Source organism: Marmota marmota, unplaced genomic scaffold, assembly GCF_001458135.2.
Source record: "Marmota marmota marmota unplaced genomic scaffold, marMar, whole genome shotgun sequence".
NCBI classification, from domain to species: domain Eukaryota; kingdom Metazoa; phylum Chordata; class Mammalia; order Rodentia; family Sciuridae; genus Marmota; species Marmota marmota.
Genome location: NW_026000026.1, coordinates 81,448,399 through 81,463,761, shown reverse-complemented (window position 1 = coordinate 81,463,761; position 15,363 = coordinate 81,448,399). Strand labels below are relative to the sequence as shown.

General features: G+C 35.1%; 1 protein-coding gene and 1 long non-coding RNA gene across 6 annotated transcripts in view; one reads left to right on the top strand and one right to left on the bottom strand.

Moving 5' to 3' along the window:
• Positions 1 to 1,257: 1,257 nt before the first annotated feature.
• Znf300 (zinc finger protein 300) lies at positions 1,258 to 14,630 on the top strand. 3 transcript variants are annotated; one of them, XM_048811810.1, is made up of 6 exons: positions 1,258 to 1,507; positions 2,133 to 2,258; positions 2,705 to 2,863; positions 7,521 to 7,605; positions 7,844 to 7,966; positions 9,112 to 14,630. In XM_048811810.1, the coding sequence occupies exons 3-6, from the start codon at positions 2,852 to 2,854 to the stop codon at positions 10,659 to 10,661; spliced, it is 1,770 nt and encodes a 589-aa protein (XP_048667767.1). In that variant the 5' UTR covers positions 1,258 to 1,507; positions 2,133 to 2,258; positions 2,705 to 2,851; the 3' UTR covers positions 10,662 to 14,630. The 3 variants fall into 3 exon arrangements, with proteins under 3 accessions (XP_048667767.1, XP_048667765.1, XP_048667766.1); XM_048811808.1 differs by having other exon boundaries at positions 1,259 to 1,507; positions 7,479 to 7,605; XM_048811809.1 differs by having other exon boundaries at positions 1,260 to 1,507; positions 2,748 to 2,863; positions 7,479 to 7,605.
• Positions 6,822 to 15,363, bottom strand: part of LOC107142924 — a 91,461-nt gene continuing 82,919 nt past the window's right edge. For 2 of the 3 annotated variants that reach the window (XR_007350648.1, XR_007350649.1), the window contains 2 exons: positions 7,787 to 7,931; positions 6,822 to 7,023 (listed from right to left, as the gene is read on the bottom strand). This is a non-coding gene — a long non-coding RNA (uncharacterized LOC107142924). The remainder of the gene's footprint in view (positions 7,024 to 7,786; positions 7,932 to 15,363) is intronic. The other variant, XR_007350650.1, reaches the window with a different exon arrangement.

The window sequence follows — 15,363 nt, the reverse complement described above, 5'->3', positions numbered from 1 at the left end:
TGATTCTTAAACATAAAGTCTTACAAGCTTTATGGTTGGAAGGAATTATCTTCATCTCCCTGAATTTCATGATCTGGTCTATGAAAGAGTTACAAAAGTCTTCCCCTTAAGGGTTACTTGGGTTCCTGTTATCAACATTATTTGGGTCCTGCATTTCTCCTACAGATAACAGGTAGCTTGCTGAGGAATGTGACATAGACTGTCCAATTACACAAGCAAGGCTGCAGGTTGACTGCATCTTAGAAAAGAAAGCATGCAGGGGTCAGCATAGCAGGTCCATGTTATGAAATTATTCTTTTGATCTCATGTTCCCACCGTCCTCATCTATCTGTCCCCTAACAGTGAATCTCTAAAACATATAAATGCTCTATGTAAGGACTAAAGGTGAAGATAACAATTTTAGTATTTTCTTTTTGCATCAAGTGTTTCGTTTCTTCTTTTTTTAATCACATTTTCTAAAAATTTTGTTAAAATCCTCAATAATACTTCCCTTCATTTTCTTTCCCTATTTTGTAGTGTCTCTCTTCTATATCGCAATCTCTCTCCCAGTCTCCTACAGTCTGTTCCCTTAGCTTCCCATTTCTGTTCCTACACCTCTCATTTCTTTTTGCCCTGCATATCTATCTCCTTCACCTTTTCTTTTTGCCCTGCATCTCTCTTCTCTCTCTTCTCTCTCCCCTCTTTCCTCCTCCTCCTCCCTTCTCTCTCTCTCTCTCTCTCTCTCTCTCTCTCTCTCTCTCTTTCATCAGTTGCCAATCTCTTCTTAGCCTGCCTCTCCTTTGCTGGTTAGTTAAATTCTCTGCTTCTCCTTGTCCTAGTTTTTCAGCCTCTTTTTCCCTAACTCTCAAGTATCCTGTTTCTCCTTCATTCTGCCCCCCAAACTTTATTATTATGGTAAATAAATATATAACTATAAATTGCACTTATCCTAGAACAATTCCCTATCATTAGTATTAGCATAACTAAAGTCTTGATGAGACTACTTATCCCTTCTCCACCCCCAGATTTTGGTCCCAAATGTGGTATCACCCGGGAGAGGACTCCAAACACGTGTGTGTAGATGCGCTAAAGAAAATATTTTACCGTTCTAAATTATTCCTCTTTCAACAAAAGAATAAAACTCCTTCCTAGTGTCCGCTTAAAATCTCTCTGCAAAAATGCGCAGCTCATTTGTTCTTGTGGTAGTCTTCTTCATCCTCTTCCCCCACTTCTCTAGCGTGGTGGTACAGCCCGGTTCCAGGCCAATCCGGTGTTTGTACGGAACCAATTTGACTTTCATAATGGCGGCTCCCTTGCCTAAGAGCAATTGAGAGCAGCCATATTGCCCGCTGAACAAAGCAGCCTGGTACGGAACGGCGCAGGCTCGGGAGCCCGGTGAGGTGCCCACCGACAGGAAGCTGGAGAGTTGCTACTATGGATGTGACAGCTATCCTGGTTAAGCCGTGATGGGCGTTTCGGGACCTAGTAATCGAGCTGGGGGTCAGAAGAGGAACGTGTCCAGTGATGAGTGAGTCGGTGGGATTGATAATGGGAAGGAACGCGTCAGTCCGGGTCTGGGATGGGAGGTTTATGAAATCACTGGGTGGGAGGTGCGTACCGTTAGTGTTGGGTTTATTTCTGAGTCAGGGATGGATGAGCTGTTTGATTAACAATTGGGGAATGACGGGGTGTCTATGGAGTTAGGAATGATGTGAAGGAGGGCTAACAGAGTACAATGACTTAGATCGCTCTTAGGAATCCGATTGGTGGGGGGCTATGGACTAAAGGAAGGGGGAGTCCATATGGAGCATGTGATTGCTAGGGGTTCCGAAATTTGGAAGAAACAATGATAGAGTCAGGGCGACCTAGTAGCCGCGATTTACTAAGAAAGGCTCTCCTTTACATTAAATTTCCAGCCATAGGCAGCTATTGAGTAGAAGTCAAGCTCTGGTCACATCTTCTCAGTCTCCCATTGTCCCCATAACCTCATGTCTTTCCTCAGAAATGGTCATTTAGCGAACAAACCTAAAGAGAGAGGATTATTATGAAAGTGTAATTTCAGCTCCCCTCTTTCATTGAAATCATCTTATATTTTACTCAAGAGACATATTATTGAGTTGCAGGACATGAATAACTGTCTTGTTTCCTTCCAGGTCTGTTTTGATAAAGCCTGGGATACCCCATATAAAATGGTCTCCCTCTCATAGAAGCCCCACTTGCTCTGAACCAGTTTAGCCCTGTACTCATGACTCTTCCTGGGACTGAGATGTATTTACCAGGTTTGTACCATCCTGCATTGTGGAATATTTCCTTTTATCGGTGGATCCAACTTATTATCATTTTTGTACACAGACAACAGCACTGTTGAAAATCAGCAATAAAAATTTCAGCAGAAAATGTCTTAAAATTAACATTTTAGTTCATCAATATTGATTTGGCAAGAGGGTTTGCTAGGTTTAGAAAAAATATCAGAACCCTTAGGAGATAACTACCCATGATTATTAAGTAGAATTGCTGGCTTCCAGGGGGAACAACTCTTAGTAAATCAACTGAACACATATCCTTACATGAATCGAAGTTTAAAAAAAGAAAAAAAATTTGTCTTGAGTTTTTTGTGATCATATTAAAGGCAAAACAAATAAAAGTTAATGGTTGATTCCTTCTCCAAATGGTGTTTGCTGATAGTTCTAAGGTTCAAATAACCTTCTCAACCTTCTCCCACAAGGTGGACCATTACCCACCTGACTTCACCTGGTGGTGTTTTCTAGAATGCTGAATGCTGTGCTACATTCTGGATTTGGACTGTGAAATTTTTATTCTGATGACCAGTTTTGTTTTTTCTGGCATCTGTTCTTGTTGAAGATAGCAGAAAATGAAGTCTCAGGTAAGTTGCTTTTTAAACATTTACCACCTTGGATTTCCACCCAGTCAAATGGAAAAACACAAGTATTTAAAATTTAGCTTAGGGTAAAGGTAGAAATAATAATGATCAAGACCTAGAAAGAGTTGCTGAGTAATATGTAGAAATCTGGCTCAAAACTGTTTTTCTAAATTCATATCAATTTTTCTGTCCCTTCTTACAGAAGTAGACATCATAAGTTATATGATTTCATGATTTGCATTTCCTAAAGCAGATCAATTTCCTATGGGAAGAAAATATTTCTTGCTGTATAAGACAAAAAGAGAGAGAGGGAAAAAAAAAGGTTATTTTGGGTCTTTCTCTAGATACACAGTGTTTAACACTCATTTGGTAAATGCACCAGTACATGTGTCTTAAAATTATGTTTTTTAGAATGGGAAGTATGATAATTTTTTAGCCAAACACTTGGATTTTATTTTTTGGCCAAATCCAGTTCTCCAAATTTTTTGCAAACAAAGTCTTACTGAGGCACAGTCATATTTGTTGACATTATCCATACCTGTTTTCCAGCTGCAGTTGTGGGGTTGAGTAGTTACAACAGAGACTGGATAGCCTACAATGTCACAAATGTTATCTTTACCAAAAAATTTGTCAACACCTGCCTTAGAGGAGAAAATGATTGTAAAGACTTTCTAGAGTCTAATTTATCCAGAGGTAGAATCTAGATAATTTAAGACAGATACATTTTGAATATTCTTCCAAAATACCTATGTCTCTCAAAAAAAAAAAGTTCTTAAATTATATTTAACTGGCAAAGGTTTGGAGGGCAAAACTTCCTGTGCTCTGTGTTCTTTGTTGTGGTTTCAGAATTTGTCGGATTACTCTCCAGTTTGATTGTTTCTTCTCTGCTCTTCCATTTTTAAAAATATGTGTTATTTTTTTTTATCAACATTCGCCTTCTGCATGGTATAAAAATTTTAAACTAAATAAGAAAATAAAAATTAAAAACAGAGTCTATTTAACTTAATGCCTCCTTTCCCTGAGATATTCAGTGTTATTATTTCTAACCCTGCAAATCTTAATGCCTCCTATTTTCTTGTATGTTCCTTTTGGGAAAATGATGCTATAGTGAACATTTTGTTTCACAACCTGGTTTTCGACTTAATGACAAAAGTATAAGATTTTCACATACATTTTGTTTATCTGCCCATGTCAGTACATAACATTCTTCTTTGTTGTTTTATCAGATGCATAATATTTCTTCTGGCCTGGTTGCCTGGAACTTTTTCCTCATTTGTAACGATGGAGATGGTAGTCTTCATAGGGTTGTTGTGAGAATTAAGTGAGCAGGCAGCATGCTTGGAACTATAACTGGGACATGGTTTCTACTGTGTGCATTAGCTATTATTATCTCATCATTGTGATTGTCAAATCTTGAAATCAGCTTTTACATTAGTAGTCTTTTTGCGTATTATTAAGTTCAACTGAGTTCTGTTGCAAAAAGATGAGTTCATTTTTCTTCCTAGATGTCAGGAGCAGTGAGTTTTATTGTTCAATATAGTAGCCATTAGTGGCTACATGTGGTATTGAGACTTGAAATTGGCTAGTCTGAATTAAAATGCTTTAAGTGTTAAGTATGTACTGAAATTTGAAGATAAAATTCCAGAAAACCCACTTAATAGTTTTTAAAGCTAATTATATATTGAAATGATATTTGAGGCAGTATACAGGGATAAATATATACTATTAAAAATAACTTTTTGGATGTAACTTCTAGAAAATCTAAAATAATTTTTCTCTTTAGTTTTATATTCCTTTTAGTTAGCACTGCTTTAAAGAATAAGAATAGATTTTTTTATTAGCCCAATAAATCCAACTACCCTGTTTAATTAGCTGAATAAATGCTTGTTCCTTCAGGAAGAGGGCTTCATCTTCTGAACCATCCAGAAGTGAAGGCATTGCTTCTGCCTCTCCCCTTCCTTTCTCCCTCTAACACTTGCCCCAATTCTCTGTCACTTTTCTTCTCTAAATGGCATTTCCATTCTCCCAGCCACCCAAGCTGTAAAAATTATTTACAGATGACAAAAGTATAAATTTTCACTAATTATATACCATATTTTCTCAGAATTAACAAAATATATATCTATTTAGTATATTAAGCACTTGAATATCATTAATAAAGCACAATCAGAATGCTAGAATTATAATATACATTTTGCTATAAGAATGTATTTCCTCTACATTCTACATTAATTATCTTTCTCATGTTACTACTTTTCAGATCAAAAGAGTATGACCGACTGCTATACAAAACTACTTTTTTAAAAATGTTTTTTTTTTAGTAGGAGATGGACACAATATCTTTATTTTTATTTATTTATTTTTATGTGGTGCTGAGGATAAAACCCAGGGCCATGCATGTGAGGCAAGTGCGCTACCACTGAGCTACAGTCCCAGCCCCAAAACTACTTTTAACTGACCATGAGTTTTAGTTATTTTAAATTTTATAATCTTCGTTCATTTTCAGCACATTTTTTCTCAAGCGCTCAATTTATGCCATAGGCACTGGGTAGCTGTTGAATATCTCAAGAAAATTTAGGCATTCTTCTTTACTGAGAGCACTGCTAAGAAAAGTGGCATGAAGAGATGGGTTAACACAGAAAAGCTCTGTAACAGGCAGGGAAGCAGTGTGCTGTCATCACAGAGAGGAGGAGCCAACAGCTTTGTAAGGAGGCAGGAAAGAGGTTTAAAAGATTATTGACCTCTGGGTTATGAAGGAAATAGGGTGAGGATGGGAGGCAGCATTTGTAAAAGTAGGTACAAAATCATTTTAGGAAAGCTGAGGATTTGAGGAAAAACTAAAGAGGTAAGTGCTGCATGGAGAGGTTGCCTATGCATGGGACTGAAGTGATAGAACTTGAAAGACCATGTTTTCCATATCAAGGAGGCAGTCTGAAGTGAGTAGCAATGAACCAAGCTGGTGACTCAGAGTAAATCTTATAAATCTGAAAATTAATCAATCAATCATATTTTCTGTGTATAATCTTTGACCAATAGTTTCTTAATGACTATAGTTCTCAGTTTTCTCATATGTACAATAGGAAACTAAATGGGACTGTCATGGGCAAAGTGCTTGGCAGCTTGGTGATGCATAGGGAACCAGATGTGGGAGGAGAAAAAGTTTACAACTGAGATGGCTGAGATGAGATTAATTCTGTGTGCCAGGAGGGAAACCACAGAGGCTTTGAAGAAGGGAAGTGCTGATATTTGAAACAATACTTCATTTGTTTTCATTCTGAAAGCAACACTTAATAACAATGGAGTATTTAGAAAATAAATATTTAGGAAATTTCCTGAAAAGTAGCTTAAAATAATAACAAATCATTCCACTATTAGATTATTTTTCACTATTAGATGACAACTATTGTGAAAATAATGGTGACATAAGTCACAGTCAGTTTTCCCTCCAGACACTATATTGCTCTCTACTTACCCAAATCATTTATTTTGATGGCATGCAACTTTGTTGTAGTTTTCTTCATCAATGTTTTCTGCACATTTCTTGTTGTACCTGTTATTTGAGATTTCTTATCTTTTGTTACTATTGTAGTTGGTATATTTCATTATATTGCTAGCTGTTGCATGTCTATAAAAGAGCAGTTAGGTTTGGAGGAAGCTAAGATCTTTTTCCCACAAAAATGAGAGTCAGTTAATTAGTTTCTAGTGCACTGGTCTTCTATGATTCTGTAAATGTAGTTTTTCTTTTATTTTCTGTTTTTTTTTTTAATGTTGATATTTCAAAAGGACTTCTCTGCCCTATACTTGTAAATAAAAAGTTTTTCTTTTTTCTGACTTTATGATCTCTAGGACATCTTAGAGTTTAAATTTTTTTCCATCACAACTTATTTTATTATCTTTTCTAAGGTATAAGATATAATGAATTAGTTTGCCTGGGCTGCCATATCAGAGCACCACACACTGATTGACTTAAGTAACATAAATTTATTGCCTTAGTTTTGGAGGCTTGAGTCCAAAATCAAGACGTCTTCAGGGTTATTTCCTTATGTGACTGTGAAGGAAGAATCTATTCCAGGTTTCTTTCCTTTACTTTTTCATGGCCACTTTTTTTTCTGCATCTCTTTGCATCATCTTCCCTTTGTCCTTGTCTGCTCAAATTTCTCCTTCTGACAAAGACATAAAATATATTGGATTAGGATCCAACCCTAATGACTTCATATAGTTAGTTATATCTACAAGGACTCTGTTTCTAAGTGAAGCCATGTTCTGCGGTATTAGGGGTTAGTTCAGCATATCTATTTTTAGGAGAAACATTTCAACCAATGACATATTGCTTTAATATTATTCTATTGACTGTACCAGTCATTTCAGTAACATTCATGGAATAATCTTTTTTCCTCCCAGTTACTTGAATGCTATCTTTATCATTTATTAAATTACCATATATATTAGATAGGCATTTTATGGTTTATCTCTTCATTTTCCTGATCTGATTTTTCTTGCTAAAAATAGAGCTTTGCATTGTTTCTCTCAAAAACTATGATGTGGGTATAGTTTTGTATACTACAGTGGTAATGATGAAAATGATCGCTTCACATTGAATAGGAATGTACTATTACAGGGGTTAGTATCATTCAAAGATGTGGCTGTGGATTTCACCCAGGAGGAGTGGCAGCAATTGGATCCTGCTCAGAGGACCCTGTATAGGGATGTGATGCTGGAGAACTTCAGCCATCTGGTCTCAATGGGTAAGTATGGCTTCCCTGTATAATCCAGTTGTATAAGCAAGTGCCTTTCTTTATCAGTTACTGTGTTTAGTTGGTTCCTGATACATATGAATTTCATGACCTTCATATGTTTGCAAATGGAGGTCATCCCTTTGTTGAGGGCTAAATAGACAACTTCATTTTAGAACACCTGAAATTGTACCTTCTCTTCTTCCTTCAGTGCAGTCAATCCAGTTCCTTCCTGATTTCCATTTAATAGGATATCCAGTTTCCAAACCAGATGTCATCTCAAAGTTGGAACAAGGAGAAGATCCATGGATCATAAAGAGAGAAATACCAAACTGGATCTATCCAGATGGAAATCATGCACATGAGAGACAAGGAAAGTGCAATATCAGTTTGTTTGTTTTTTAATTGTTTGGTGCCTGAGGCTTATATATTATTCTTATTGAAATCTATTCTTTGCTCCTATGCTGAGAATTTAATATTTATTCAACCAATAATTATAGGCATTTAGTAAGCATTTAAGAAATAACTAAAAGCAATTGTGAGCCTTTCAGTGGAAAGCTATTTCTTCTTTAATCCCCCCCCCATATTTATAAATATGTATATGGATATTTGTGTATTTGTGTGTAAATTATGTAAATATGCCTTTTATGATGTGAAAGAGCTATAAAGGCAATAGAAAACAAAGCCCTTACAAGTACATAAGAGTAGTTTAAGTACTTTAAGAGGTAAGACCTCTGGGTACATGAATACACAATTAAACAACAAATACAGCTACTATATTTTAAGACTCAGAAAAAATTTAGAATCTAAAGAGATGTGGCAGAATTTGAAAAGGCATTTTTTGAGTATGCAGCTATGACTGCTCTGAATGACATAAGTGCTGAGATTGAAGGAAGAGGATGAAGGGAAACTGGAAGAGAGCTGTTCATAAAACCTTAGAATTAATAAGATATGGCTTTTCTGGGAGAACTTTGCTAGTTTCACTTGATGCATACAGTAGGCATTTTATTGGGAGTAGTTAAATTCACATGTGTATTCTTGGTATGAATCTGATACTGAATCTATAGCAGTACTTGAGTTTCTCTGTTTGTTTTAGTTGTTAGTCAGGAAAACTGAAGAGAGTTAAAGTTTTTTAAATACATAAGAGACCTAGTTTCTTTGAAGTGGTGGCAGAATAATGGTTAATTTATAAATAACAAATAGTTGATAAGAAAAAGAATACAAAAAGTGAAAATAATTTCTATTTAGAAAGCAAGGAAAATAGGAATATCTTGGAAGAATAAGTCAAGATCAAAGTCTCTTTTCTATCTCCTTGAAGTCTAGGTTTTATATGAATACTTTCTCTTCAATACTTTATCTATTCACCCAATCATTATGTGCTGGACTATTTTCTGAGATGCCAGACCATGAACTCATAGTCTAAATTCATCAATTTTGTTGGATTATCCATTTGTTCTGCTACTTTGACTCTTTTAATTGTTCTTTATGACTTTTTGATTTTATCTTTCCTTCTTTTAGAAAGGAAGAGTAACCCTCATAACTCCCAATCATATATTTTGAAGACTGTTTCCTTCCATAATAAGATACTGAAAGGAGTCACAAAAGATGGATCATTTTACTCCATATTAAAAGTCTGCCAACGTGATAGCCAGCTGCAGAGTTGTCAGGGAAATCAAGACAAACTTTTCAGGCAAGTCACATTTGTCAGTAGCAATATAACAACTGAGGCATCGGGTCATAAATATAATGCATTTGGAAGAGTATTTGATGAGTACATAGAACAAGATATATCAGAACAAAAACTCCACAAATATAATACATTTGAAAAGAACTTAAAACCAAATATTGGCCTACCAAATTTTTATAAGGGTAATTCAAGAAAAAACCTCAATGAGAGTTTGGGTTTTGGAAAATTATCTAGTCACAGTGTGTCCAATTCTGATCTTGAGAGAATTCACAATGGGGTAATACTCTGTGATGATGATCAATGTGAAAACATTTTCAGCAATAAACAATCCCTTATCCAATATCAGAATGTTGAAACTAAGGAGAAAACCTGTGTCTGTATTACATGTGGAAAAGCATTTGCTAAGAAGTCACAGCTTATTGTACATCAAAGAATTCATACTGGAAAGAAACCATATGATTGTGGTGCATGTGGAAAGGCCTTCAGTGAAAAGTTTCATCTCATTGTACACCAGAGAACTCACACTGGGGAGAAACCTTATGAATGTTCTGAATGTGGGAAAGCCTTCTCTCAGAAATCATCCCTCATTATACATCAGAGAGTTCACACTGGGGAAAAACCATATGAGTGCAGTGAATGTGGGAAAGCCTTCTCCCAGAAATCGCCCCTTATTATACATCAGAGAATTCACACTGGAGAGAAACCTTATAAATGTAGAGAATGTGGGAAAGCATTTTCCCAAAAGTCACAACTTATTATACATCATAGAGCTCATACTGGAGAGAAGCCATATGAGTGTACTGAATGTGGAAAAGCCTTCTGTGAGAAGTCCCACCTCATTATACATAAAAGAATTCACACTGGTGAGAAACCCTACAAGTGTGCTCAATGTGAAGAAGCCTTCAGCAGAAAGACAGAACTTATTACACATCAGTTAATTCATACTGGGGAGAAGCCCTATGAATGTACTGAATGTGGGAAGACTTTCTCCCGGAAGTCACAGCTCATCATACACCAGAGAACACATACTGGAGAGAAACCCTATACGTGTAGTGAATGTGGTAAAGCCTTCTGTCAGAAATCACATCTCATTGGACATCAGAGAATTCACACTGGAGAAAAACCCTATGTGTGCACTGAATGTGGGAAAGCCTTCTCTCAGAAGTCTCACCTCCCAGGACATCAGAGAATTCATACAGGGGAGAAACCTTATATGTGTGCTGAATGTGGAAAGGCCTTTTCCCAGAAGTCAGACCTTGTTTTACATCAAAGAATCCATACTGGGGAAAGACCCTATCAATGTGTGATATGTGGGAAAGCCTTCATTCAGAAGTCACAACTCACTGTACATCAGAGAATTCATACAGCCATAAAATCTTAATGAACTTACCACAGAAAAGCCTTCAATATTAGCTTTAGCCTTAATAATAACCAGGAACCTGATTAACTTGATGAGTATGGGACAACATCTTTATAGCATCTTTATAGATAAAATTTTCCTAGGGATTAAATGTTTCTAGTATGGTGATGCCTTTTTCAACAAACATAATTATATATGGGAAGGCATTTTTAATATGGTGTGAAAAATTTTTGAAGTTATGAACTCATTGATCAGTAGAATAAAGTATGTATACAGAATAGCATTGATTTACATATTCCTTATTATACCGAATAATGTAATCAGAAATTGAAATCACTAATATCTGGTTGGCATAATTATGACCATACAGTAATTCTTTATAAAGGATATGGAAGAACATTTGAGTAAAAAAAATAACACAAAACATCAATTCCCAGAACCTGTATTATATTAATGTGTTTAAGCCCTAAAGCTGCATGTAAAACTCCTGTATAAAAGTACAGAGGTAGGTTGAGTTGATTCAGTAATGTTGACATTTATGCATTTTCTATCTCAAACATATAATTTGAACTGCATCTCTGAAAGGACCCCAAGTCTTGGATTTTGACAAGTTCTCCCCTTTACTCTCCCTAACTGGGAAGTTAGTTTGGTGAAAGACTTTTGTACTGAAGCCGTACAGTCTTGGGTTTTGGTCCTGGCTCAGCTGCTCACAGGTTATGTGAATTCAGACAAGCTTACTTCACTTGTCTGGATGTTTTTCTTATCAGTAAATAAAAGTACAATGTAGAATACATTTTCAGTTAATTTTTATTTTTTTCTATTCTCACACAACAGAATCCTAAGACAAATGTGCATCTTCACATTTGAACTTGCTCTACACTTTCAACACTCCACTTTTGATTGCCCACCTCTGCAACTGGTTCATTTTACTGTCTCTGACCCTGTTGGCTATGTTCTTGCTATGATATATTGGTATTTTAAAATACACTTATTTTCTACATTAACATATATGAGGAGGTGATTGAACATAAAAACTATTCCTGTGTCTCTTTAGCTCCTTTTTCACCCTTACCCTACAGTCCCAATTGTCTTACCTGGGAACTGAGGACAGTTCACAGGAAAAAAAAAATCTTGGGGTAAGAGAAGAGACGTGCCTACCTAGCCTGGAGAACTTGATATCTCATAAATGTCTGCTACCTAACTCTTATGCCTTCTTCAGCAGCTTTAGACAAGCAACCCTGCTGAAGGTCACCTGCAGGAGAGCAGTTTTGGCAAAGATGAAATAGTCTTTGGGTTAGGCAGTATCTGTGTACAATTCTGCTTACCTTCTTCACATTTCCAGCCCAGCTGATCCCCATGGCTGAAATGTCTGATGAAAAAGTTGGACTGATCTGGGTGAGAACCTCCATAAAGGACAGGCTTAAATGACGAGTATAGAAACTCAATGTTAAGGGTGTTAGTTTTCCCCCTAAGTATTTATTGTTAAAGGTGGAGAAAGAAAATCCAAAGGAACAGCCCACTTATATAGAATTAGTTACTTTTATTACTGAATAATAAAAATATCATGTAGCTATCAGGTAGCCAGCATCTGGCTGCAAAGTTCTAGTGTATATGATTAATCATATCCCTCAACATTTCTCAATTAAGTTAGATTGGTTTAGTTTCTCTCAATATTTGATGTATTCCATACCAAATTCCAATAAACTGTGGTTATATGGAATTAAAGCTGTAATTTTTATAAATCTGCTATTAGTTAGCAAATAGCACATATTCATTTTTGCCAGTAGTTACATTGAGTTTACTCTGATATTCTGTTTTGTATAACATGTAATGCTTTTCATCTTTCTTTATCAACACATGTTGTTGTTGCTCCTGACAGTGTATCTAACACATATGCTTTGTCATGTCCCTTATCAGTCCTCAGTGAAGTTAGATCAATTTAGTTTCCTACAATATTTAATTCATTCCATACCAAATGCCAATAGGCTTTCTTTATCTTAAAATTTGGTTCTAAAATTATGTATAGAAACAGTCTATGGCAAGAATATTCAAGACACTTTTGAAGGACAAATTGGGAAAATTATCAGACTAAGACTTACTATAAAATGATAGCATTTAAGAAAATGTGGTGTTATGTATGAGTACTCAAATACACCAAGGGTAAAAGAGAATCTAGAAAAACTCTTAGCCATAGTCATTGAATTATGATAAAGATGGCACTCTAGAGCAGTAGGAGAAAAGTAGTCTTTTCCATACTATTTCTGACTCAATTATCTATGTAAAAACAAAGGAAAAAAATCTTAAATTTATCACATATCATTTATAAAATCAATTCCACTTAAATCTCTAATAAAGGAAAATATATAGCAACAGTGGAGATCGGGTAAGAAGAAAGCCTGAAAATATCAAAGCATCTTTCTCAATAGATGAGAATACAAAATTGTGAATAAAACTCCAAGAAAGTAAAAATAACATGATAAGAAAAGATAACAAAATAAAGAAATGGGGTTGGGGGGACCCACAAAACAGAAATGTTGATTCAAAAAATAATGTAATTAGTAATCCCATGATAATACACATCAAAATAAATAAAGTTTAGGTACATAATAATAATGAAAAATATGAATGCCTAATACAAGCAATGAAGGAGAACATACTCAGTCTAAAGATACTAAAAGACATTAGGAAGACTTGAGTACAACCAAATATTTAAGTAAAAGAAATACTAATTCTACAATGTCTCTTCCAGGAAAGAGAAGAGGATTATATTGAGGCTAAAACAGTCAGAAACATTATACGGAAAAAAATTCTAATGACCAAACTTTTTCTTAGACATGGACACTCTTAAAAGAATATTGCAGATAAACCCAGCTCTATTTTGAAAGTAGATACATCATGACCTAATAGATCAGGAATGAAGGTTTGTTCAACATACAAAATCAGTGAGTATAATTCATGATATCAGTAGCCTGAAACAAAGTAATCATTTAACTATTTCAATAGAAGCAGGAAATAGTTGGCAAAAATTCAACATGTATGTTTAGTAAAAACTCAAACTAGGGACAAAAGGCAGCTTTCTCCAGACTGTTAAAAGGCTTATGTAGACAATCTATAATTAATATCATATTTAATAATACTAAATGCTTGTTGCCAATTGGAAAAAAGGCAAGAGTATCTGCTCTGCTTTCACTATTTCTAATTAACATTATACTGGTGGTCTTTGCCAGTACAATAAGGAAAGCAAAAAGATAGATAGTTGGCAGATCCTGCAATCTAGAAAGGAAGAGATAAAAGTGTCCTTAATTATAGACACCATATTCTTCTTCATAGATCCCAAGAACTCTACAAAAAGTCTTACTAGACCTAATAAGCAGATTTTGCAAAATATCCAAAGAAATGGAGAGACAAACTGTTTAAATACTAAAAGGTTCAGTATTGTTAAGATGTCAATTCCTGTCAAATTGTTCTGTATACTAAATTCACACACACACAAAAAAAGCATTTTTGTGAAGGTCGACAAGCTGTTTTAAAAATTCATATGTAAATACAAAATACCTCGAATAGAGAGAACAACTTTTAAAAACAAAGATCAAAATTGAAAGATTCATATTACCTGTAGCTTATAAAGCGACAATAACCAAGACTACTTTTGGCATAAGAAGAGACAAGCTATACGTATATGGCAACTGATTTTTAACAATCTAATTGGCAAGAGGTAGTCTGTTCAACAAATAATTCTAGAAAAATGTAAAAACAACTATGTGAGAGTTTCCATATACCAAAATAAATTATTTTTAAGTTTAACCCTTCACTCATGCGGTATGCAATTTGAAATAGATCATGGACATAAATATGAAGCTATAAACTACAAAGATCCAGAAGAAAACGGTGGCTTTGTCTTTTCACACAAGACCAAAAGCCACAAAGCATTGAAAATTGGTTCATTATGATTATGTCTGCTTTTCAAAATAAACTGTTATGAAGTTGAAATACTCTGGATTTGTCCTTCATAGCCTTTCTATCAGACACAGAATCAATCATTTCTCCATGGAACACTGCTACTCTTGGTGGGCAAAGGTATTTGAAAGGTATTTGGGTGTTCACAACTGAAGGGATATCATTGCATATAGGCCACCTTCAAAGGACAGGTTGAGGACTCTGACCATATATCATAAATTATGAGGTTATTTTGATTTCTCCTATTCATAATTTTCAAAAAATCTTTGATTCTTTGCAAGTATCACTTTGGTATCACACAAAATGATTCCCACTCACATTAGCAAATATATAGTTATTTTATCTTATACCTAACCAAACTCAGATTGTCAATTTTAGGGTAACAGTAAACAAAAACAAATTTAAAAAATTAAATCATATGTTGAATGACTATAGAAATTCAACCAAGTTGAAAATGATAACATTAACAAGCTCAAACACAAATATGTAAGTTCAAAGAAGTGTAGCATATAGATCAGATGTTCTGTGAAAGCTCAACTTCCTCTTCTTTCCAACCCCAATATCCTGTCTTTAAGTCATCTTTGCAAGTGAATCTTTGGCTTATTTCCCTGTGTTGATTCCTAATTTGAAGCTTTCATATTAGGCATCATATTTGTTTTCTTATTGCAGCTCTATGTGGTCATGTTTACCCCCAAGCATAGCCAAGTTAACTTGACTATTACCTCCCAGGAGGACTATGGGCTGGGAAACAAGCCTTTAACACAGG

What these genes read in the sequence shown, in the direction of transcription:
- Znf300 (XM_048811808.1), top strand. An exon ending in CAGCCATCTGGTCTCAATGG is followed by an intron (nt 7,606 to 7,843) that starts GTAAGTATGGCT and finishes TCCATTTAATAG; the next exon opens with GATATCCAGTTTCCAAACCA. An exon ending in TCATGCACATGAGAGACAAG is followed by an intron (nt 7,967 to 9,111) that starts GAAAGTGCAATA and finishes TCCTTCTTTTAG; the next exon opens with AAAGGAAGAGTAACCCTCAT.